The 25880-nt window shown below is 39.1% G+C and overlaps 2 protein-coding genes across 9 annotated transcripts in view; one reads left to right on the forward strand and one right to left on the reverse strand.

Moving 5' to 3' along the window:
• LOC146505612 (atlastin-2-like) lies at positions 1-22769 on the forward strand. Of its 5 annotated transcripts, none has more exons than XM_085182116.1 (16): positions 1-277; positions 10489-10661; positions 12463-12669; positions 14420-14554; positions 14694-14798; positions 14918-14968; positions 15059-15115; positions 15331-15423; positions 15661-15799; positions 16207-16334; positions 16844-16900; positions 16982-17053; positions 17681-18112; positions 19490-19504; positions 19676-19851; positions 20262-20368. In XM_085182116.1, exons 1-15 carry the CDS (start codon positions 205-207, stop codon positions 19811-19813), a joined length of 1875 nt encoding a protein of 624 aa, XP_085038242.1. In that variant the 5' UTR covers positions 1-204; the 3' UTR covers positions 19814-19851; positions 20262-20368. The 5 variants fall into 5 exon arrangements, with proteins under 5 accessions (XP_085038242.1, XP_085038240.1, XP_085038244.1 ...); XM_085182114.1 differs by having other exon boundaries at positions 2-277; positions 19676-19819; positions 20262-20377; XM_085182118.1 differs by lacking the exon at positions 19676-19851 and having other exon boundaries at positions 3-277; positions 20262-22769.
• LOC146505613 (equilibrative nucleoside transporter 1-like) overlaps positions 21915-25880 on the reverse strand; it is a 52793-nt gene continuing 48827 nt past the window's right edge. For all 4 annotated transcript variants that reach the window (XM_085182122.1, XM_085182125.1, XM_085182123.1 and 1 more), the window contains exon 13: positions 21915-25215. In XM_085182122.1, coding sequence (XP_085038248.1) covers positions 25104-25215 — 112 coding nt within the window. In that variant the 3' untranslated portion in view covers positions 21915-25103. The remainder of the gene's footprint in view (positions 25216-25880) is intronic.

Raw genomic sequence — 25880 nt, forward strand, 5'->3', positions numbered from 1 at the left:
TAAAGTTTGAATTTGTGCAATGATTAGTTGAACGTGTGCTGTAAACTAATTTAAAAAAACACTTGTTTTGCCTCTGGGATATCTGTAAATAGTTTGCATTGCGGCGGCAGCAGCCACGGGGCGGGATAAAACTTCAGCAGAGTGCGCCAGAAGAAAAAAAAAAGCTCCTTTGACGTCAGCAACGGTAGGTTTCAGTAGTCCAAGATGGCGGCGGAGAGCGGGTTGGTTAACAGAACTCACTTGGAGAACAACTACAGCCACGGACTCGATGGCAAAGGTAAAGTATTTTTATTTGTGCGAAAAGACGTGTGACAGCGAGCTGATGGGAAGAGTGAAGCCGGGACCACGTTTACGAGTTAACGTGTTTATGTTTCGGTGGTCTTTGTCCCAGTCAGGGGGCTTTACCGTTAGCCAGACGTTTCTGTTTTCAGTTGGAGAGACCCGTGGTGTCCTGCCAAATGCCCCGGCCAGAATGTGTCTAGTGTAGCTCGCAAACAGAGGCAACTTGGTTTAAAGTCTGCGAATTTTACTTGAGTTGAAATTAGTCTTATCGGGTTTTGAGTCCTCGCTGTTAAAGTGTGGGTTTTTTCTTAAGTAACTTGGGGAGAAAAAGCAGCTGTAGAAAAGTGATTCTGACCCGGATACAAAATTCAAACGCGACACCTGTCTGCTCGTTTGTCCGGGCCGTCACTTTCACCTGGTTTCAGGAAGGACCCACGGCTTGTCCGCGCTTTTTTTGTTTGTTTTTTTTAACTTTCCACATCCTGCATGCTCACTTTGAACTGCCTTAAAGTGCTTTCATTCTTAAGTTTGAAACCAATGTCCTTAAACCGGATTGTAGGCAATACAAATCGAGTAACGTCGTGCTAATCTCATCCCACTAATGACTGGGATATTTTTACATACCCTATAAGTAGTCTGCTCACTTTGTTAGCAGATCTAAACAAGGTAATTGCCAATCAGATCTGCATTTGCTTGTGTTTTTCTAGCAGAAAATAAAAATATCATAGCCGTGAGCCTATGAAGATAATGTAGATCATTTGTCTCCTTTTTCATTTAGTTTTTTTGTATTGAATTTTATGTATTTTGTATATTCCTTGGCAGAGTTACATTAGCCTATTGCCATTGAGTGTAGTTGTGATGTAATACAAAGCTCTGACTTATTAACAATTTTAACACAAACGCGAGAATTTAAGTTTTCCAGATGATGATAACACGTCTTTGTGATAAAGCTTCTTAAGCCTTCTTTTCATCTCAGTGGGCAACTTCTATACCGTGCTGAGGAAAGTGGTTTTGCCATTTGTGTTTTTATTTTCCCTCCCCACACATTTGTCACACAGATAACCTGAGTAAATACAATATTCAGTTTTTAAATGAGGATGTAATTTATTAATGGAAAAAAGGTTAGCTACCTGGCCCTGTGTGGAAAAAGTAAGTAGCCTCCCTTATAAAATATGACTAAACACATTTTTTGTGACCTTTCACTAGTCACACCCAGCCCTGATTACTGCCAGACCTGTTGAATAAATAAATTATGCAAACTGAACCTGTCTGACAAAGTGAAGTCGGCTAAAACGTCTTAAAAAGTAACACATCAAGGCAAACTCTACTGAAACTCATCATCATCATTGACATCTATCAGTCTGGAAAGGATTACAAGGCTTTGAAACTCCAGTAAATCACTGTAAGAGCCATTATCAACAAATGGAGTAAACTTGGAGCAGTGGTGAGCTTTCCCAGGAGTGGCCTTTGGGAAAGTGTTCTGATGAGACAAAAATGTAAACTTTTTGGAAGTCAGTCTGGCCGACTTGCTCTAATTGATGGAACCATAAATTCTACTCTCTACCACGAAATCCTGAAGGAGACTATGTGACTAGCAAGTTCAACCGCAGTCACATTATGCAGCAGTACAATGATCTGAAACACACCAGAATAGTCCAATTCTGAATAGTTTAAAAATAATTGTTTTGGAGTGGCCTAGTGAAGTCCAGTCTTAAATCCAATTGAAAGGCTTTGGCATGACCTTAAACAGGTTGTTCAATCTCAAACCCTCCTGTGTGGCGGAATTAAAGCACTTGTGAAAAAAGAGTGGGCAAAAATTACTCCACAGTGAAGTAAGACTCATTGTTATAAGCCCTGTGTGTGGCACAACCAGGTGTTAGGTTAGGGACCAGTTACTTGTTCACACAGGGTCAGGTGTTTTGGGGCTAATTTTCCCTTAATAAATTAAATCATTTAAAATTAATATCTTTGTCTAATATTAAAATTAGTTTGTTTTTAGTTATAAATCAGAAAGGGGCAAATACTTTTTCACAGTACAGTATATTTGTCTGCTAAAACTACATAGCCTACTACCTCAATCTCTTATAGCATAACTTTTTAGTAGATGTCATTTTAGGATATGAAAGCTTTTGTCACCCAGGAAAGGGATTGTGACCTTCCCATAAAAGGAAAAATCCACAGGACTATGATAAAAAATACTTTTTTAATCAGTTTAAAAGTTGGGTTTAGATTACTTAACCTTAAAATACACGTTTGGTTATCAAATAACCATAAATAACATGAAAAAACATTTTGTTAAGTAAGATAACTGTTTACATCAATAGATAACCCCTGAGAGAGCTAGATGTCATATAAATAGTCTAAACCTGCAAAAATAAATAAGGCTACTAAAGCTATATTCCTTTACAGGTAGAAAGAGAGGTGTGGAAGGATTGATTTCAACATGCAGCAAATTTTACAGGAAATCTGCCTCTTTTTTAAAGATCGTGCCAGGCTAAACCAGCAGTTTGCATAGAGACAATTTTCATTTTACCTCATTAAGACTGTGGTCAGGCAACAAGATATCCTTTTGATGTTTAACCCTGTTAAACAGACGGTTTGATAAAAGATTGTAATGGCTTTTACCTGCAACAGTTCCTTCAGTAATACAGTGAACAGATGTGGTGTGCTATATCTTTGCTACCAGCTGTGTGTAACAGAAAGGAGAGGCTGCAGCTTCACCATAAACCATCATATAATAGCTATTGGTCTAAATTAGACTGTTAACTTGCCCATGATACTTTTCACTAGGGCTGGGCGATATATCGAGTTTAAAAAAAAAAAAATCGATATATTTTTATACGCGATATAAGATGTGACAATATCTTTTATATCGATATAGTCTATGTTACGTTATAATTATAGTTGTGGAGCCGCAAGTTTGCCTCTTTCGTCCACTTTTGTCTTTACGCAACGTTACTCGGCCTCGCCTCTCCTTCACTGAACACAACTCCCCCTCCTCCCCCATCGCTTCACCTGCAGGCAGCGACAAGATGGACACGGCAAATCTCCGTTAACGAGTTACTGCGCATCACCCCGTGCGTGGGGCTGGACGGCGTCAACGTGTTAACGAGCTAACCACGCTAACCCCATGCACGGCCTGAAATCCTTTCATTCTCTCAAAAATCGACAGCGCGCCTTATGCATGAATTCTGGTTGTGCTTGATGACCGCGAACCGATTTTATGTGGAACACGGCGCTCAGCAATCTGTCAAAAAATGTTTTAGTACGACCTTGGTAAGCTACGGAGCTGCACCGGCTTGATGGATTGTCGGAGCATTACGGCTACCGAGGAGCCTCGCGGAGTGATACGTACTGTACGGTATTGTGCGTGTATAAGGACCATAAATGGCACCTGTTAAGAGACACGGTTACGAAGCAGATTTCAAACTCCAGGCTGTCAGTCACGAACTTGGGAACAGAGCAGCTGTGAAATCTGCCCTTGTTATTATGCTCAGCGTCTCTTAGTTTACATTTTGACTGCACAATTGTGAGCTCTTTGTTATGCACAAAAACAACATAGTTTTCTTTTATTTATGGAGCATTATTATTTAATAAATGCTCATAATTTATTTTTGAGTAGTGTTTTTCATGTACATCTATGCTGTATGTTAATAAGTGCCTGTGTGACATCTGGGACACAGCTTTGACTAAGAACTCTCTTTTTGTTCTTACCTTATGGCTTTAAAAAAATATCAAGATATATATCTTATATCGCCATCCAGCTAAAAAATATCGAGATATGAATTTTGGGTCATATCGCCCAGCCCTACTTCTCACTGTTTTACTGAGCTGTGGTCATAATGGTTATGTTGAAACCTACAGTTAATGTTAAATGTTGTTAAAAGCCTGTCACATCTTTCCCGTCTATGTTGTGATAACTTCAACTTGTTTTACAAATGTAGAAAATGGTCTGTTGTCAGCAGTTTAATGCAGCGTACATTTGTTAAACCAAGTCAAAATATTTGACTGAATACTAAAGGGTTGCTGCTGTGACAGTCAGGAATCCTTATCGTGATAACCCTTATGTCTAGTTTGGAACACACCAGCTGATTCTGTGGCAACAACAACATTCACTCCGGCTGCTCTTAATCTGCACTTTGTCCTCGCAGACTCCACATTGGTCTGCTTGCTGCAACTCAACATTTCCCCTTGTTGACTCGTGTCCAGAGAGGCCAAGTCAGGTTGTCTTTTAGTGTTGGAGTGCAGGGAATTTAGCATAGCTGCATCTTAATAGCCTACAGTGAACTACTCCTCCTTTATGCATTGAATAAAAAACTATCACCTGTATATTCTGGATGTGCTACGGCTGGAAGAAGGAGTTTTAACCGGGCTTGTGACTAGCTGGTGTTACTAATCTGTGGTTACAACAGTAGATTTTTGCTTGAAATTTTCTCCTTTTCCCCCCCAACACTTTAAATGCCAGTTTTCTCTCTTGTGACTCAACTAGAAATGTTATTTGTTAATTGTTTAATCATGCTTGAATAACTGGATATGATGTTTTCTTTTTATAATACAGTTTTACTCCCAAAGGCCATTTTCTTTGTAATTTCTGCACTCCTGCACAGACATTGCCTGTTTAAAGTAGGAAACATTCCATATTTAGACAGCTGCTTAAGTTACTGGACTGTAGCTTTATCAAAGTCTGCCTCAGATGTAGTGCAGGAGTTGAGGGGAGGGGGTGAGGGCAGGGAAGCTCATTTGGGATATGCTGCTGAGATGTAGGCTACCTTGCATACTATTCTTGCACTTGATAGTTAAAGATAACTGTGTAATGCTTCGGAAACCTTACTGCAGTAACCTGATGTTCACCTATACAAATGACAACATCTCTATACTATTGTTTCCTTTACATTTCTTGTTAATCCTACAGCCATTATTCAGATTTTGACAGCATAACTACAGATCACTGCAGGCACACAATGCACAAGTATTAGTTCCAGCAGCAGTATTGGTCAGTTGCCGACTTGCATTGTGTACATAGATTGAGCACAGAGGAATAAATTGCCCTTTAGCGTGCTGATTGTGTTTACATATTGCTCCAGTGCCGATTAGAGCTGACTACACCACAAGCAGCACTGGTTTGCATGGTTGTTTTACACTTTGCTTGTTTACATCTTTCTGTTACAGAAATCGAGATGTTTCAATCCATCCCGAGTAGCATTGGAGCATTTCAAACAATAGTTAACTGATGTGGATTGTTTCACATTAACACATACACTTATTAAGAAAATAAGAAGAATTTGTCTTCTAACGTCATCTAACGAGGGATCTAGTGTTTAAATGGCTTGTCAACTAGTCATACATATCTTTAGGATTGTGTGCTGCTTTATGCTTGTGTGATGCAAATTCCTCATCATCAATTGTGTGTCAGGGAATCGTGTAGGCCAGTTAACATCTGCTCTGTGCCATCATAAGATAACAAGTTAAGGAGGCTAATTTTAGGCCTGTCCTCATTTTCTGGAAGCGGAGGAGCAGGGCAGTGCATTTGCTAATATATCATGAAGTGCACATATCAGCAGAGCTAATAGGCTTTTACTGTCTGTTATGCTTTCTTGCATACTCGGCCTGTATTGTTTTTGTTTTGCAACATAGGCCCCTCACAGTCTTAGCAGAATAGTGTCTTTGTGTAGGTCTCTGCAGTCTGTGCCACTTCATTCTGCTAAGTGTTGCTTTGGTCTTGATGGAAACCTGCAGTGCCACGGACTAAGGAAATGCTCAGGGCTAATTTGTGTGCAGAGGAGATTACTGTAACTGCCCTGTGCTTACAACACCGCTGTGGCCCGTTTGCATCTCCAAGAGGGTCTTTGGGTGTCCTATTTACAGTTGTTCTCTTAAGAAATATCACCTGATGTTCTCAAAAGCTTAAACTGTTAGACAGCTGTAATTAATCTTCTGGTTATTTTTTTTTAAAAAATTGATTGTTTGCTTCTCCTTTGTGAGAAAACATCGAAAAACAGTGTTGTTGAACCCTGAAAACCTAGCGTGAGGTTTCAAAATATTAGACTAATGGTAAAGTCCAAAGATCCACATTATTAGTAGAAGTAGAATATTACAGAAAGAAAAGAAGCAAGACATCATAGATGAGGAGCTTAGAAGTATCACACCATTAGAAAAGTTTGACCCATCACCACAGAACTTTCTACAACCTTATATATTTCAGAAATTTTTCCTTTTCTTTCCTTTGGTACATATAGAAATTTATTATAGAAGTAAAGAATTAGGTAGACAAATGTAACAGGAAAAAGGTTCAGTTAAGTAAGGCAGGACACATTCTTTGCTTCAACGATATTTAGTCAATCACGCTTGCATGCAAAGCCACTCCCAAATCCAATTTTGAGCTAGGAAAAACTTGGTTATAAAATTTATTTTGAACATTTAAAATGTATATGAAGTTAAGCTTAAACCCTAAGTCCACACTTAATGGGTGTCTCTCACAGGAAATACTGCTCCTTAGTTGCTTTAAAAGTTCTGCAAGAAGTTGAGGCGTTATTTCTATTATTTGTGTATTTCACAATCTAACATAACCGCCCAAATGGCTGCCGATCTGAGCTAGTTTTTAGTACGCTCTTAAACAAAGAATAATCACCTTTGTTGCTTTCCACCATTGCTTTCCTTGCTGCAGCTGCTTATATTCTCTAGAGCACGCCAACTGTTCTGTGCTGGCTGTGTTCACTGCTGTGCTGCCAGCAGTGAACACAACTGTCACAACTGAAGCCCTCTGTTAGCTGATGTTCTGGTTATATGCTCTGAATATTTCCTGATTGGCTTTGTTTCCCTGAGAAAAGACCTGTAACCAAAGTCATTTTCAAAAATATGAATTTCCTTTTTTTATTTTTATTTTTTAAAAATCTGTATATTTTCACATTTGAAGAACAGCAAATAATTCAATTTTGTCATTTTTCTTGATTTAAAAAAAAAAAAAATCTTTTGTGTACATTAGGGCTGCCACAAACGATTATTTTGATAGTCGACTAGTCACCGATTATTTTTGCGATTAGTCGACTAATCAGATCATGCATCCATTGGACGTAAAACGTACAGCTTATTGCACCAGCATTCATCTGCTCTTATATAGCTATCATTAGCTTACAGCTTTAAGTGTTTAAGGTATTTGCTAACTAAAAATAAAGACAAGATGATAGTTAATTAAATATGACATTTGCAGATTGTTTCGGTGAAGTTTAATAAACTCCTTGCTATCTAAAATATAACGGGACACCGGAGTATATTCTCGAGCATCTCACACTTCTGATAATCAGTTGTCTGCTTGACGTTTATTCAGCTGTGTAAAAACTATAACTTTAATCTCAGCCAAACCGATTTACTCAGGAACAAATAAAATACTAAAAAAAAGCCAAACAATAACATTTTTAAGTTATCTAAGTGACTTACATATGTTTAACCTGAGTAGCGAAAGACGGCGGTGGGTTTGAAAATGATTTGTCCGGTGTTCTCACGGGCTCTAGCGAGTCTGGCCCCCGGCTAGCTATCGAGCTAGTGGGTAACACACGTCTCCGAAAACGTCGGAACGCTTTTGAAAATATGTGCTGTTTTGATAAACTGAGCAGATATTTGAGGTTTACACAGCTACATTCTCGCCTGAAAATATGTTAAACGTTTATTTTGTGACCCAGAAAGAGTAATATTAAAACTAACTATGTGCCGCCATTGTTGGAAAGTGAGCTGGGCTGCGCTATGAATTCTGGGACAGAGCTACTTCTTCTTCTTCGGGGTTTAACGGCAGCTGGTATCCTTGTACATGCAGTGCTGCCATCTTCTGTTTCAGTCCGTTATTACACTCTTAAAATCCTACTACTTATTCCTGCGTCTTTTGTGATCTTACAAAGCTTCAAAGGACGCGTCAACTATTAAATCAGTCGTCAACGATTTTGATAGTCGACGTAATCGTGACTAGTCGACTAATCGTGGCAGCCCTAGTGTACATGCTCTACCGGTACTTGCACAACTTTTTTTTTTTTTTTCTTCTTTAGGATTTCCACTTTATCTAAAAACATGCTCAGTTTCCATAAGAGGCCACGCACTCACAAAACAGACTATTAATTTCAAGACTTGACTTTCTTGTTTAGTTAAAATGTTCGACTGAAATTTGTGTTATACATAAGTGATAGCGCTTCTTTTTAAAATAACTTTCTTGTAAAATGACTAATGGCACAGCTTGTGGTCATGAATAGAAGAAGTTGTGTCTAATTCCTCCATTTGTTTTTCAGTTAAACACACTAGTAATGCATAACCTTCCACTTTCATAATTGCGATGTCTTATCTTTTATTGTCAGTTTTGTTACTCCTGATAAATGCTTAGTATCTTGATGGTCTCTATGAAGCAGGAGCTCATAGTTATAAATTTTTTTTGTAAATATCAGGACTTCGATGGAGGTCATGTACTTATCAAGAATGCCAAGCAAATTAGAAGCGACTGGTCACGTTGCTTTCCTGACAGCCCATTTGAATCTTGTGACAGACGTGACTGAGACAACTTGGTATGAATGGCTTGTAACCCAACCTGTTTCATAGGCTGTCAATAATTTATATTTAAGTACACAGTGAACTGTATACTTAAATAGTGTCATTTTACCCTTTACCTGTGAACATTCTGAATCTTTTTAAAAGAAAAAATGATACAATGTTTTTGTTTTAAAAGATGATTTTGTATGTCATTCACAGATGCAAGAAGCCATTCATCTGTAAATAATAGATTTTGGAGCTCATCAAACTCATGTTTACTGCCTTTATGCCAATGATACAGGAAGAAATCAGTTTTTAAGGAAAGGGATTTAACCCTTTAAAACCGGTGGGAGCGGCACGCTCTGTTTTAAGTAACTATTTTTAAATCCCGGTAGCTCTGCAACCACTTAAGCTAGCGCAGTAATTTTTTTTTGCATATGAAACCGGAGGAGTTGTACTTACATCTTATGCCATCAGCTTGTCCTAGGTCACAGTTTCGTTCCACATATAGCTTTGCAAAAACTGCATAAAAAAGCACTTGCAGCAACAAAAACATAATATTCCAGAAACACGCTTTGCCGATCAGATCAGCTGTTCATAACACTTCCTACGTTGGAATAGACGTCAGCGTGAACTTTTGCATGTCCGCCATTACCTGCCCGAAACCTTAAGTGACGTAATTTTCGCGGAAATGTAGTTTTTTGTTTGTTTTTTTTTACCATCAGGGCCTCATGAGCCTATACTGGTGTTTTTAAAAGTTATCTTTGACTTTATGACTTTCTGTGTCGTTTCTGGGATGCTTAGGACTCATATCGCACTGCTGGAAATAGTTTATTTTGATGCATATGCTGTTTTTTTTGCAAATTTGCAGTATAATATTTTCGTTTTTCCTTCAGTATATAAAAATTGGTGTATTTCAAAAATAAAACTATGAAGACACTCAAAATAAATTTCCTGTGGTAGGAAACTATTTTGTGCAACTTTTTTGTATTTGCAGTTTTGAGGGATAAGCCTCTTAAATTTCTCTAACTAGAAATATGTTAAAAAAGCAAAAACGATTTTCAATTTTTTTGTAGTTTATTGCACTTTTTTGCAATTTATGTAATTACTATGCACTTAATGCATACATATATTAAAATCTGGGCTATAATGGTTGTATTGATGTATAGCAACTTGAAATGCTCCCAAAAATGTCACTACAGCATGTAAAAATATAATATAAGCTCTGGCGGACTTGGTTCTATGGTAGGTCTTAAAGGGTTAAGAGTTAGCAGTAAATATTTACAGAAATCTTGGGGAAAAGGCTGAGAAGAACACTAAAAGCACTCTCCTGCTGACTTACTTTACTTGTCCTTTTTTTCCTGGCCCTTTGTGATTTTCAACACATAGCTATTTTAGAGCTTGACCTAGATGAAGGGAACCAGAGTGGATAGCAGTATTTAGCCCAATACACAAAGCTGGAAAGAGTCCTGTCTTTAGTTTGATCCATGTGGCATTTCTTTTTTTTCTCTCTAGCTTTACAGAACAGTAGTCTAAAGGAAGTTATTATGTTAAAAGTTTTTCCTTAGAAATAAGGAAGTAAGCTTTTCCTTAGAAAATAAGCTGGCCGCAAAAGTCCCGTTTCTCACTTTATCTTTTATCATCTAGCATGGTGTTATGTAACCACTTTCATTTTAGCTTTTTATCTCCACTTGGTCTTAGGCTCTAAAGGTGTCAATGGATTCAAAGATTGCACCATTTCCCAACGCAAGGCTCCAAAACCTGAAGCGAAATCTGAAGATGACAATGATTTGTTTCCCAGAACCATGGATTTGGGCGAAAATATCAGTCCCACCCCCGAACCAAAGGAAGAGAGTCAAGAAAAAGATGTGAAGGTTTGATGTGTTTTCTACCATATTAGTCTATTAATGAGATTTAGGATATGTACAGTGGGGCAAAAAAGTATTTAGTCAGCCACCGATTGTGCAAGTTCCCCCACTTAAAATGATGACAGAGGTCAGTAATTTGCACCAGAGGTACACTTCAACTGTGAGAGACAGAATGTGAAAAAAAAATCCATGAATTCACATGGTAGGATTTGTAAAGAATTTATTCGTAAATCAGGGTGGAAAATAAGTATTTGGTCACCTCAAACAAGGAAAATCCCTGGCTCTCACAGACCTGTAACGTCTTCTGTAAGAAGCTTTTCTGTCCCCCACTCGTTACCTGTATGAATGGCACCTGTTTGACCTCATCATCTGTATAAAAGACACCTGTCCACAGCCTCAACCAGTCAGACTCCAAACTCCGCCATGGCCAAGACCAAAGAGCTTTCGAAGGACACCAGGAAAAGAATTGTAGACCTGCACCAGACTGGGAAGAGTGAATCTACAATAGGCAAGCAGCTTGGTGTGAAAAAATCAACTGTGGGAGCAATCATCAGAAAATGGAAGACATACAAGACCACTGATAATCTCCCTCGATCTGGGGCTCCACGCAAGATCTCATCCCGTGGGGTCAAAATGATCATGAGAACGGTGAGCAAAGATCCCAGAACCACACGGGGGGACCTGGTGAATGACTTGCAGAGAGCTGGGACCAAAGTAACAAAGGTCACCATCAGTAACACACTACAACGGCAGGGAATCAAATCCCGCAGTGCCAGACGTGTTCCGCTGCTGAAGCCAGTGCATGTCCAGGCCCGTCTGAAGTTTGCCAGAGAGCACATGAATGATACAGCAGAGGATTGGGAGAATGTCATGTGGTCAGATGAAACCAAAGTAGAACTTTTTGGTATAAACTCAACTCGTCGTGTTTGGAGGAAGAAGAATACTGAGTTGCATCCCAAGAACACCATACCTACTGTGAAGCATGGGGGTGGAAACATCATGCTATGGGGCTGTTTTTCTGCCAAGGGGACAGGACGACTGATCCGTGTTAAGGACAGAATGAATGGGGCCAAGTATCGTGAGATTTTGAGCCAAAACCTCCTTCCATCAGTGAGAACTTTGAAGATGAAACGAGGCTGGGTCTTCCAACATGACAATGATCCAAAACACACCGCCCGGGCAACAAAGGAGTGGCTCCGTAAGAAGCATTTGAAAGTCCTGGAGTGGCCTAGCCAGTCTCCAGACCTCAACCCCATAGAAAATCTGTGGCGGGAGTTGAAAGTCCGTGTTGCTCGGCGACAGCCCCAAAACATCACTGCTCTTGAGAAGATCTGCATGGAGGAATGGGCCAAAATACCAGCTACTGTGTGTGCAAACCTGGTAAAAACCTATAGTAAACGTTTGACCTCTGTTATTGCCAACAAAGGTTATGTTACAAAGTATTGAGTTGTATTTTTGTTATTGACCAAATACTTATTTTCCACCCTGATTTACGAATAAATTCTTTACAAATCCTACCATGTGAATTCATGGATTTTTTTTTTTCACATTCTGTCTCTCACAGTTGAAGTGTACCTCTGGTGCAAATTACTGACCTCTGTCATCATTTTAAGTGGGGGAACTTGCACAATCGGTGGCTGACTAAATACTTTTTTGCCCCACTGTAAATATAACAATACTTTTATAAATGTTTGAAGCAAGCAACACTTATGAGAATAATGTGACCAACTGAATTCTTTGAGGGTCACTACAAAAATCACCTGAACCTCCCCGACAAACCTGACTGTTTGCAAACTCTTGTCTTCAGCCTGTGGAAGAGAAAAAAGTGGCCAGGCCCATCCAGATTGTCCAGGCAAATGAGCACAACTTTGAGCTGAACGCCACAGCACTGGAGGAAGTCTTGCTGCAGAAACATGTGAAGGACCTGAACGTGGTTGTTGTGTCTGTGGCTGGAGCCTTTAGGAAGGGAAAGTCCTTCCTGCTGGATTTCATGCTGCGCTACATGCACAACCGGGTGAGATGACCGTTGTATTTACACTTTCTGTAGTAGGGATTTTTTTTAAAAATGGTTTTTTTAAAGTACAAATATTAGTTGCATTACATTTTCCAAATATTTAAAGAAATGTCGACCAACATGCATTTCTGAGCTGTCTCTTTCTGTCTGAGGTTTGCATCTTTTTCTCTCGGCCCGTGTGGCTGTTCTGGCTTCCTCCCACAGTCCAGAGACATGGAAGTAATTCTAAGCTGGCCATAGAGTATGAGAACATGAATGAATGTGTCTTTCTGTATTAGTCCTGGACATACACTGGAGACCTGTTCAGGCTGTAACCCACCCCTTTCCCTATGACTTCTGGGATAAGCTCATTAAAGTACACTGTGTCACACCTGTTGTTGTTAAAGAATCATTCTTTAATCATATTGGTACAACCCGGAGCATTTAAAGATATTCTTTAGATATAAATAAAGACAGTCAAATTGATGTCTCCTCATATATAAAATGTACTACTTTAATTTGTACACAGTTTCACTGAGCTGAGATATACATTAGTGCTAATAGAACCCAAGATGTGTTTACATGAGCTGTTTACATGAGCTAAGTAAACATAAGAGTTTATTCTTGCTCAAAGGGTGACTATTGAGTAACATTTTCAGTCAGTAGAGATTGTGAAATTGGGTAGAAATGAACAAGGACAGCAGAGGACACTTCAACTAGTATTTGCATGCACAGGTGACGAGCAAAGACAAGTGGTTCCAGTTTTGATTTTGTACTGAGATACTTGCTGAACCAGGAGAGTAAGATTTGCAGTGAGGTCCACACGGTCCACGTGAGCACAGTATCTTGTTTATTTCCTATAGAAGTGTAAACGGTGAGTCTTTGAGCCCCTCTAACAGCAGTTGGACACACAGAAGCAGTCAGGATCACCTTACACACACACGTGAACACATACCAGGAAATACAAAAGGGTGTTGCAAGTATGGTATTTCTCAAAGTTGTTGGGCATGAACATGGGCATTCATGAAGTTATTGATAATTAATTCAAGTTTATTCATGACTTAATGTTACCACTAGACTTAATAAGTGTGTGCAGCTTTTTTTTGTTCCTTTTTATTACAGGAAGTATTGTCTTCAGGTATTTATTATCTGTCATCACATCACACTTGGACACAGCACAGATATGTACTAATGGGGAATCAGTACTCTGATGTACTCTGACCTCTAAATCACACATTTGCTTTGAAGCTGCATTTCCTATTTGTGGTCAGTGGGATAAACATTCATTGTCACAAAGAGTTACCATTAATTGACGTTTGTGCTCACAATCACAACAGTTGACTGGAAAAAATGTATTATACTATATTATATTATATTATGTGAAATTCTACATTAAGAAATCATTTTTTATTCATCTGTTTGTTCAACTTCTGTTGATATCTTTGAACAATGTTTAGTTGAAACGTGTTGCTGTAATCATCATAGATGCTATAAAACGTGTTGATGGTGATTAACCTTTGGTTGCTTTTCCTTCATTTGGCATACTGCATTAGTCTTACATGCACCATTCCAGAAACGTTACAACACACTGCACTGACAAAAGACCTCGGGATCGGCCCCATTGGGCAGTGTATCTGTGCAATTTTCACTTTTATCTTTCATCCTCTCCCAGTCTTAGACAGGAATTCACATGGATCTAGATGACAAACAACCTTGGTTTTCATGTCCCTCTGTTCCCTTCTCTGTCTCATCTTGAATCTTTCCTTTTCAGGATAAAGACTCATGGATAGGAGGTAATGATGAGCCCCTGACTGGGTTCACCTGGAGAGGGGGGTGTGAGAGGGAAACCACAGGAATTCAGGTCTGGAGTGAAGTGTTTGTGGTGGAGAAGCCTGATGGCGACAAGGTAGATACAACACCTCCACTCATTGCCAGTCATATTTATCATGAACAGTTATTTTAATCTTCTGTTAATGAATTTTCAAACATTTTGACACAAACTTGTGCTGAATTTGTTTTGAACTCGTTTAATCTCATTGCGACAGGTTGCTGTGCTCCTTGTTGACACACAAGGAGCATTTGACAGTCAGTCTACCATAAAGGACAGTGCTACAGTTTTTGCCCTCAGCACAATGACCAGCTCTGTTCAGGTGATACTCAAAGCATGTCTTTTCTTTGAATATAATATATTTACATATTTATTTTAACATATTAAGACGCAAGTCTTGCATTACATTTAAGGTTTTTTTTGTTTTTTTTGTTCTTTCAGGTGTACAATCTCTCTTCAAACATACAAGAGGATGACCTGCAGCACCTCCAGGTTTGTGTCATTTTGTTTCTTCTCTCACCAAAAAGTACCATCAGAATATTCAGTTCTTTCATTGTCATTTATTATTCCTTTCATATGAAGCTCTTCACGGAATATGGCCGTCTTGCAATGGAAGAGGTGTCTGAGAAACCTTTCCAGGTACTGGCCTTTTCTGTTCGCTGTGTGTTTGTTGCAATTTATTGTGTATGTATGTTTGAGTCAGCCCTTTCACTGAAAACAAATGTAGTGTAGACAAGTAAAAGTAGCAAAAAATAGCCTAGTTTATTTCAGTTACAATGTTGTTGTTGTTTTGTTTAGTTTTTTCATAAAATCAAAGACATTCTCTGAGTATCTGTACTGTTTTTCTCTTTTAGTCTCTAATGTTCCTCATTCGGGATTGGTGTTTTCCTTACGAATTCTGTTATGGAATGAAAGGAGGCAATGAATTTCTGGATAAAAGATTGCAGGTGAGAATTACATTTCAATGCAGATTCAGAAAATAAAAGGGGAAAAAAGTGTCGGAGGATACAGGCTTCTAGACAGAAGAAACTTGCCATACCATACCCTGATATTCACACATTGATTATTGCTTCCTGCAGCACAAATAATTTTAACAATGTTCCTGTTATGGATGGCGCATCACGTCTTGAAAAACACAAAAAGTCAGTAACAAGCTCACATTTTCACTGTGTGTGTCGATGCAGGTTAAACATAATCAACATGAAGAGTTGCAGAATGTGAGAAATCATATCCAGCACTGTTTCTCCAACATCAACTGCTTCCTGCTGCCACATCCTGGCCTGAAGGTGGCTACTAACCCAAAATTCGACGGCAGGCTGAGAGGTGAGAACAAGGCAACAGTAGTAATGTAGACTAATGGCTAAAAATGTGGTAGGTGCTGGTTGTACACGGAGCCTGCTCAAAACATTGCAGATTGGCGCCTATATGTTGTAGCTGTGACCTCAGCCAGTTTAAACTCTGTCACTCCCTTTCCTGTTCATGGCAGTTTTTCAACCAGTCACCATTGGATTTATGCATGGCATTGTCCCTATCAGGCTTAAAACCAGAAACTTGAGAGAGAGAAAATTGTTTGAGTGGTATTTCTAACTTCAAAAATGAGAGCTGTCCTAACCCTTGTTAATACTGATAAAAAGAGAATTACAACATGTCTTCAGAGTGCCAAGTTTTACTTCTAGGATTATGTTGCCAAAGGTCTTTGGGCTGAAATTACACAACTTTCCTTGTTTTAGACATCGATGAAGAGTTCAAAAAAGAGTTGGCCCAGCTCGTGCCTCTTCTTCTGGCGCCGAGTCAGCTGGTAGAGAAAGAGATCGGAGGCAACAAGGTCACCTGCAAAGATCTTCTGGAGTACTTCAAGGTGGTGCATAATTTTAAATGAATACCAGTGTATGACCAAAATATGACCTATTGTTGTTAAGATAAAATTACATTTAAAAAAAGACAGAGGTCTCAGTGTATACAGGATTACAGCTGCTTGCACAAATGATTCCAGTGCTTTTCATACTGACCTCCTGCACTACAAATACAAGGCTTCAAATTGTACACCCTTCTGCCTTTTTTTGATAAATCGCAAAAGCTTGAGAGTGAATAAACGACACATAGCTATCCAGAGCTTTTGGTAAACTGTGGTCTCACTGACAAAAATATTCAGTTCTTTGTCATCAGATTGCATTTCTCCAACTTTCCAAAATAAGTGTGCCCAGTCATACTTGCATTAAATTTTATTTAGGGGTTTTTGCAGTATGAAATTATTTTTAAAGATAAAATCAGCCTTTTACTTGGAGTACTTGTTAAGTCACCTACCTGCCAGAGTGTTAACTAAATAAACACTTTTGTGATGGTGTGCCTTATTTTTCTTTCCTGCAGGCTTACATAAAGATCTACCAGGGAGAGGAGCTGCCTCACCCAAAGACCATGCTGCAGGTCAGTAATTGGGAATCTTTTAAGTTATCTCATTTTGATTAGGGTTGTGTTCAATCTTTTTGTCTTTTCATTTTTTGATAGGCAACAGCAGAGGCCAACAACCTGACAGCTGTGGCAGGAGCCAAAGACCTGTACAGCAAGAAAATGGAGCAGGTAAGGACCGGTTTATCCCTGACATTCATCGTGAATGAAGTCTAAAAGGTGCCCAAGTCCAGGGAGCAAATTGGGGAATATCACTGCCTGATTAATCGACCTGTGCTTCCTACCTGATAATCACCTGGCATTTTGGGCAATAAGTTTCAGGCTACATTTTCCAGCCTGACAATAGTCCCTGAGACACTGCCAGTGCAGTAAGAGTGTACCTGGATAGAAAAAATCCTCACAGTGAATAATAAAGTTAACTTAAGTTCATTAGAATTGTACAAACTCTGCTTTTGCCTTATCAGTGCATTTCTATGTACGTTCGACCATGTTTCAGTAAATCACTGCAGCGTCCTTCCTTTTTTCTTTTCACAGTGCTGTACTTTGAGTGCTGGTAATTCTGATCGATCTAATTTTCATAGTATCGCAGTCAAGTATTTGCATGGATGCATTAAGTATATGAAAACTCTTGCTGACTAGTTTTACATGACTGACTTAGGAAAATACAGTAAATATTTTCCTGTGTAAAAGTAATAAGGTACCAACAAACCAACAGAATGACTTAGAATTTCATACTACTTAGGAATAAAAATTTAGAAGGAAAGACTTTCTCCTGATATCATCTCCCCCTCCCTACAGGTCTGCGGTGGGGACAAGCCTTACGTCGCCCCGGCTGACCTGAAGCGCTGCCACGAGGAGATCCGCGATTACTCTGTGTCTTACTTCCGCTCTGTGAAGAAAATGGGGGGCAAGGAGTTTTGCCAGCGCTACCAGAATCAGCTGGAGTCAGAGCTGGAGGAAACCTACACCAACCTCTCCAAGCAGAACGAAGGCAAAAACATCTTCTACGCAGCACGCACCCCTGCAACGCTTTTTGCTCTCATGTTCATCACCTATGTGGTGTCTGGAGTGACGGGTTTCATCGGCCTGAGCACCTTAGCCACACTGGCTAACCTGGTCATGGGCGTGGCGCTGCTGTCGCTCTGTGCCTGGGGTTACGTGAAGTACTCAGGAGAGTTTCGGGAGGTGGGAACGATTATAGATGAGGTGGCAGAAGCACTCTGGGTGCAGGTGGGTAGACAGTGTGAGAGGAGGGAGAAAAGTGTGTGTGTCTCTGTGTGTGTGCGTGCACAGACTTCAATAGACTGGCTTGGTTTTCATCTCCTAATTTTTTATGGTGTTTTTTTTTGTTTTTTGTTTGTTTTGTTGATATTGTGGCATTCCTTTTATTTTAATTCCAAAAATCAGTAATAGTTCAGTGCCTTTATATACTGAAAGCTAGCCAATAAGAAGGAAATCACAGTGCAGAAGCACCAAAGATCAATTTGATGCAATAGAGGTTTGTCCTTTTTACATTTAAACTGAAACGTACAATTATGAACCTTATCGATGCATGAGTGTTCATCAAGCATAATGATCAACCAGTCGTAACTCAAAAGAGACAGATTGACTACCATTTGATCTATTAAACTATATCTCTGTTCACTGCGTCACACAGCAGCAGCAAAGCAACTGTTACTAATGGGAGAAATAACAAGGCTAACAGCGAAGAGTCAGTAGTTTGTTTTTCACAAACAACAACATTTTTGATTTGAGCTTCTTGTTAGACACTTGTCAAAGCGCTTTTTGCTTGTGAAGTAGCCAAAAAAAACTTGCAAACTCCAAGAAAGGCTTTTGTGAAGCACTACACTAAAGCAGGGACACATATATACTGCGTCCACAAACTTCATCATCAGACGGTTAGCACGAGGGTCCGTGCTGACGTCTGCGTGCCTGCTGGTTTTTGTGACCATACGAAGCATGGGCTCTCCCATTGAGAATTTACATATCATCACGTTACATTTACATTCTGTCAACCAGGAATGACAAGTATAATCTAGGCTTAAATGTGAGAAACTAGTGAAGGGAAATGACAGTAGCTTGCAGCCTAATCTGATGCTGAGATGAAGTGAGAGTAGTTTGAATAATTCAGGTGAATAATTGGTTATGTGGTCCATCCTGGGCCAGTTAATTATTATCCTTCTAAAAATATCCACAGAGTATAAATCTGATGGATTTGTGTATTTGTTCTTACTGTTTTGTGTATTTAGTTTAAGTTGAAGCTGAATGTAAAAGTCATTAAGTTAACAGCTTATTTTTCTCCCGGTTCATTATATCTGTGCACATCTAGTTTATTTTCTTCCTTCCATGCTTCTCTTCCTCTTTGTCTTCTAGCCTTTTTTTCTGTCCTCTTATCCTTATATTCACTTCACCTTACAGAACTCCAGTGAAACCCAGCCAGCACAACCTTCATCCTCGTTTTGTTTGCCTTCCCTATTTTTTATTTTATTTTATTTTTTTTGTGAAAATGTGACTTATGGATAAAAATCAAAGCTGTAATTCTTTTTTTTGTTTTATCACTGGTTAAACAACCTTCCTGTCTCTGTTTGTGCCTCTCCTGCTGTTTAGAGGATGGTAAGAAAGGTGAGCGATGTTGATTCCAGTTTTTGTCTGCCTGCATCATATCATTTCCTTCTCTGTTCTCATTTTATTTATCATTTTATTTCCATCACTTCTTTCCCACGGCCTCTTCCAGTATCAGTGCCTGGTTCTCCTCTGTTTAACTCCCCCCGTTCCTCCCTGCTTTCCTCTCAGGTCATTTCCAAACTTTTGGAGCCCGTCAGGAGCTGCCTGGCGTGGCCTATTTCTCTCCTCCCTTCCCTCCCGTCAGGAGCAACACTGGAATTGAAAGCTCTGTCTCCTCTCAACGACAACTACAAGAAGACCAACTAACTGCTGGTCAGCTGGTGGCTTTGCAGACTCGTAAACGTGTATATCTTGTATCAAAACCTTCAGTTTGCTGGCCTCTTGATTTTTAATTTTCAGTCTGTTGATGCTGGATTTTTGTACTGGGTGTGAGCACGGAGCACGTCTGGGACACGGAGGCTGCACAAACGGTTTATAATTTTATTCTGTGTGGATAGAAACAAAGGTTTTCTTTTTCCTTGGCTTTGTTGTCACGCGTCTTAAGAGTTTTCAGTTGTTTCCCTGGTCAGCACTTTGAAAAATACATCCTTTTTTTGTTTTCATTCTTTGCTTTTCTTGTGTGCTTTTTTTCGTTCCTTGCTTTTCTTCCCTAACCTACTTTATTTCAGTTTGTCTCCTTTATCGACTATTTGTAACTGATAATCAGTTTGATCATCCGTTCATGCAGATCCTTTTTTTTTTCCTCCTCCTGCAGGTTCTGAAGCCAGTTACTGAGCAATACATGGGGGATAACATGAGACAGACAGTGATGAACTCTATTAGAGCCAGCTTGACAGAACAAGGCTCGCAGCAAACAAGGTTAAAGACTGACTGATGCTCTTCCTCCTCAACTCTACCTGTTATCGTCATCATCATCCTCCACTGACTTGGCGTGTTCAGTCCTAGAACTGTGAAACTAGTTCAACACCAAAGCTGACCCACTTTTTTTGTTTTTCCTGCCAAATGTCCTTCATCACATAGCTGCCCCCCTCTTTATTTGCCTGTCGAGGACTTGAGGCCCTCTGCCTGCTCTGCTCTTCATCGCCCCCCAGTGCCTCAGCTCAGATATTACATGTTGACTGAGCAGAGTCCAGCCTCCTGCCAAAACACCTGACAAATCTTCTCCAGTGTGCCATGCTGCATTGTGATGCATACTGAAGGCTGACACACGCGTACACACAGATTGATGGTGGTAGTGAACTGCACTTGTATCATGATTAAGCTGTAATTCAGGGAAAACTGACACAGCTGTGGGCAGCTGTTAACAGCATTGGATGCAAACTGAATTCATTTCGTCTTACAGGCCAGCTCAGTTTACTTCCTCTTCTGCCTGGTGATAGCTTGTCCTGCAAGAACAGACAACTAAACGACTTAAAAAGCTCATGAAGATGTGACGCTCAAGTTTCTCTTGATTCTACTGAAGTGAAAGTAAATTAAAATCTGAGTCGGAGGCAATTTAAAGACATTTATCTACCACTGAAAATGTGACTTCTGGATAAAAATCAAAGCTGTAATTCTTTTTTCTCTCTCTTCTGTCTGCCTCCTTTATTAGTTTTCTGCACTACATTTGGAAGACAAGTTAATCAGGTAACATTTGTATAATCCACATCTGGGCTCCCATCTTTGCGCTTGTTTCATATTCCATTATTATCTCTTGAGTCTCAATCCTCTTGTTCTTTACGCGTTATATCTGGACTTCTTGTAACAGACCTGATAGAATTTGGCCCACTGCATGCTGTTAAGAGGAGCCGTGTTGTATCATGAGGAGCTTTTAGAGTCCAGCTATAGTGAGGCAGTTCAGTTTAAGTCACACTAGTGCTGATTGTTTGCAGTTTTAGGACCTACAGGCTGTAAGTTTGACTGTTGCTTTGGGAGCCCCAGCTCAGATGTTTTGTACATTATTTACGGTAAATTTGATGCTTTTGTTTTTTTATAAACCTAATTAAAGGATTAAGTTTGAGGAGCTATGTTTGTCCACTTTCTTGCTGAAAGTTGGATGAGAAGATGCGTGTAAAGCAACACTCAGCTGCTGGTTAGTTTAGCACAAAGACATGATTCAAATGAAACCACTACCAGTGAAGCTAAGCTGGTCAGCTTTTACTTTAACTGACACAAGTGAGTGCTGCAGGTCTCGTCTTCTCAGCTCGCTCCCCAAACCCCTTACCTGACACTTTACCTGCCTTTTTGTTGAGGCAGCTGTCAGAGCTTCGATCTCCAGAATGAAATGAATAAAATGTGCTTGACTGTTAAATGATCTAAATAAATCTACCCAGTCGGTTTAACTCGTCACACCTGTCTTTTTCACATCGATTCCATCCACTGCTCACCTTAAGCACCAGTCTTGTACTGTACAGTCTTTTGTTTAATGGGTTTTTTTTTATGTGTTCAAACTACAAATCGGGCATGTACGTTGGATTAAATATTTAAATAAACTTTGTGTACATTTTATAGTGAATCAGTTGAAAATGGTTATTTTTTTTTCGTTTTCCTCTCTTGTTGATCAACTTACCAGTCTGTGGTTTAAGAATGATAAGTTGCTGCTGTAGGTTTAGTTTCTCCTCGTGAGGATCGACATTAGCCGAAACGCGTGAATAGATCTGACAGGAAAAGCTTTTGATTGTGATGAGCGGGCGGGAGAAGGTGTCCGTCTCTTTTAAAGATATCTCTGGTAATTTATTTTTGAATAAGATGTTTACCTTAAGAATAAATCATCAACACAACTCTTTCGGCTCCTTTTTTGTCTTTTATTCCTTGATGGAAGCATTTAAAGGACCAGCAAGCAACACATGTATGTCGTATATATGAAGAGTTGTCTTAACTGGGAAATGTGAAAATTTTCTGCAGACTAACCAAACCTTTAATCCAAAATCTGATCATCACACAAGTGTAACAAAGTTTCTTTGCATTCATTTAATTTGTGTTTGTGATGAATGCAATAGGTTTGGATTCATTCATTTTATCTTAAAGGATTAAAAAGATTCCACTGTGTTTATATATGTAAATATCTGTATTTACATATATAAACATACAGGGTTTAACAAATGTGTAAGACCACCTGTTCAAAAACAACATTTTCGGAATCTGTCAAAACCCTGTTTAACCTGAAGTCATGTTTTTATATTCTCGAGCTGACACACTGGAAATCTGAAGTCAAATTAATAAGGTGAACAGTTAAACTGTTCAGGAATACAAGTAAACTAATTTGGCATATTAAAAAAAAAAACTTTAGCCTTTTTGTGGATGCAAATTTGAATAACAATTATATTTTAGGGATAAAAATATCAGTTTATTAATTACAGGATTCTAGTAATTAACAGTGCTGTTGATTTAGGGCAGCTGTGACATAAACCTGGTGGACTAATAAAGCACATGGTATACATGCTCTATACACAGTAATAGTAGTAATAGTTCATGTGTTTTGTTTTTTTTTTGGCAACATTGCTTTTGATACTAGTGATTTAGAATTGTAAATCTCCAGAGTTTGAAAAGAATATACATTCATTTTCTCTCCTAAATAATACACTTAAAATAGTTTTTATCCTGTAGGATTATTGTATATTTCTATATATCTAAACATATTTAATGTTGCAAAAATTAAGAATTCTGGTTAAGAGATGGAAAAAGATCTATTGAAGAAACATCCTTACTGAGACACCTCATGTTATATATTTAAAGCAAGTAACTGTTAACCTGAATACATACTAGGACCAAATTTATTTTTTCAAGGGTGAAAGGTTTCAGCCTGGTTTTGCTGGAGGTCTCTTCCAGTTGAAAGGAAGTTCTTCCTCCCCACCATCACCGAGTGCTTGCTCACTGGAGACCTTTCCGCTTTAATTTTGCAGGGTCCTTACCTTACAATATAAATCCTGTCTGTGAATCCCCGGAAGAAAAGCTAAAACTAACAGGGATCTGACTAAAGACTGAAGAATATAAATCACCCTGAGACAGCTGCTGGTGTGAACTGGCACTACATGAATAAGACTGAACTGAATGGGCTTGGCACTGCTTATATATGGAAAACAATTACACCACAGTCCCCAGGTTTGTTGTTTTTGTTTGAATTTACATAGAGTATTTTTATAGTATGGATTTCTTTTTCCTTTTTTTTTTTTTTTTTTTTTAGTTATACCAACAGTTTCTTCAGCACTGAAATGTTCCGACGAGACGCGAAGTGCTGCATTTCCAAAACCGACCAACAAGAGGAGCCAAAGTCTTAAAAATACACAGAATGACTTTATAGTGAAATACAACATTTTAATGGCCTGTGACAGACTCTTACCCAAATTCAACTATAGACTAACACAGACTATAGAAAGCCAGACCAGAGTGCTTATAAACAAGCAGGCTGTTAGTATTCATATGAATCCTGTGTACAATTAAAGCAGACTTCTTAGAAAATAAAGCCCTACAAGGCCACCAAAATGCAACAAATATGACCAATTTTTACCTCCTATTGAGATATGAACGGCTCCCCAAAATAAGCTAAAAACTACATTTGCTATAAAACGTACAGAACATTTAAAAGAGAAAATACGCCATTTTTAAAGTCCCAATCTCGCTCACAATGCCATGTAACGTGACTGACGGCTGCATGTTTTGCATGTTCATGATGCATTTATTCACAAAGTCTCATTTTTATCAGGTAGACGCAGCAATTTAAGAAAAAAACAAAACGTGTGACATCTGGATGAGTCAAACTGAAGCGAGAGAGACAATAATAATAATAATAATAATAATAATAATAATAATCTGAAACTACAAACGCTCGCTAAAGAAGCGTTTAGCTAGAAGATTCAGCAGGAGAAAAAAAAAAAGTTATTTATAACCTCCGCTTTAGGATTCAGTCCATCTTTACATTCTTTGAGTTTTGACGTCTTTGTTGAGTAAAAAAAAACTGAGCAGAGAGGAGTGAAGCAGTTCCTTAACCGTGCGATGGGTCAAGATTTCCCTTCAGAGTTCAAGATTTTCCCGTGTTGTCTTCATTTATTTGGCTTGATCCGCGTTAAAGACTGCAACGGTCTGGAGTGATTAACAGTCGCGCTTCATGTCTGATGTGTAAACGTTTTCAATTTACTGAATGAGCCACAGAGCACCATCTAAAAACCTCATTAACGACAGATTTGTTGTTTAAAAATGATTCCCCGAAGTAACTTATTTTAAAACATTTTAATCCTGTTTTTTTTAAATAACAATTGATCAATGAGTCTGTGCTGTAAAGAATTTGTGCTCTTCTATAACAAGTACACTAAAACTAAAAGTTTTGGTTTTGATTTGCACTCAAACTATTGATCTGATCAGTGGTTACCAATTAGAAAATGTCCTCAAAAACAGGAGAAACAAAGGTTTGCACACTGTGCTGCTGAAAAAAAAAATCCCATTTCAGCTCCTGTTGAATGGATGAGTCTCAACTGTACACATGTCGAAAACTGAGGTCCTCTAGCCTGCTGTGCAGTCTCCTCTCTGTTACTGAAAGCTGCTCCCATATAGGATCATGACAGGGAAGGTGTTGGAGGAAAGAATGGTCCACCTAAATCTACTTGAGGTTCTACTGCAGGTTTTAGATTGCAGCCCGGAAACCGAAGGAGACAGCAGCTCCCAGTGCCAAGCCGAGGGACAAGAAGAAGGCCATGATGGCCCCCGCCGTCTCTGCCTCGTGCTGCGACACCTTCCTGTAAGGTGACAGAGGGATAAAATCAGTTAAGAATGAGTCGTTACAGAACACAAAGTGGAGTGTCAGTTCTGCTTTGGTGCTTTTTGAGAAATGGTTCACAAGCTGGGAGTACCATCCTCATTCAGGTTTGACAGGGTTTCTAGTAGCTGATGGCTTGGGCATAAATTGAAGGTTGAATCAGGTAGCTGGGCTCTGATGAACACTGCCACTGAAGCATTCTGGGATTTTGAGGTTGGAGGTAATGACTCAACAGCTGGTGAAGTCTTAACGGTGAGTTTATCTTATAGATAGAATATGGAGAGGGGATTGTCTGGCTGGTTAGACTACCTTCAATGAAGGTAGCAATAACTTGATACTTTCGTTTCATAAAAAACAAAAGGTACTGTTTGAATTCGGAAGGCCTATTAGCAAACAGCTTATAGTGCAGGGGCGTAATATATAGACAAAGAACAGGAAGGGGCATGTATGGAGGCACGGTCCCACTCCTGAAATTCAGATTATTATCTCCACAAACACATTTGAGAACTGAAAGTTATGTAGTGTTGGAGGGAAACAATCCACAGAGGCCAAAGGTTGTTTGTTTTCCAGTCTATTTATATCCCAAATTAACATGCGAGTCTATGGGGATGGGTTAGATTTATGAAGCCGGCCTCAAATGGTCAT

This window comes from Neolamprologus multifasciatus, chromosome 13, assembly GCF_963576455.1.
Source record: "Neolamprologus multifasciatus chromosome 13, fNeoMul1.2, whole genome shotgun sequence".
Lineage (NCBI taxonomy): Eukaryota > Metazoa > Chordata > Actinopteri > Cichliformes > Cichlidae > Neolamprologus > Neolamprologus multifasciatus.

What these genes read in the sequence shown, in the direction of transcription:
- LOC146505612 (XM_085182116.1), top strand. Translation starts at nt 205, where the DNA reads ATGGCGGCGGAGAGCGGGTTGGTTAACAGAACTCACTTGGAGAACAAC. An exon ending in ATTCGACGGCAGGCTGAGAG is followed by an intron (nt 15,800 to 16,206) that starts GTGAGAACAAGG and finishes TCCTTGTTTTAG; the next exon opens with ACATCGATGAAGAGTTCAAA. An exon ending in ACCCAAAGACCATGCTGCAG is followed by an intron (nt 16,901 to 16,981) that starts GTCAGTAATTGG and finishes ATTTTTTGATAG; the next exon opens with GCAACAGCAGAGGCCAACAA.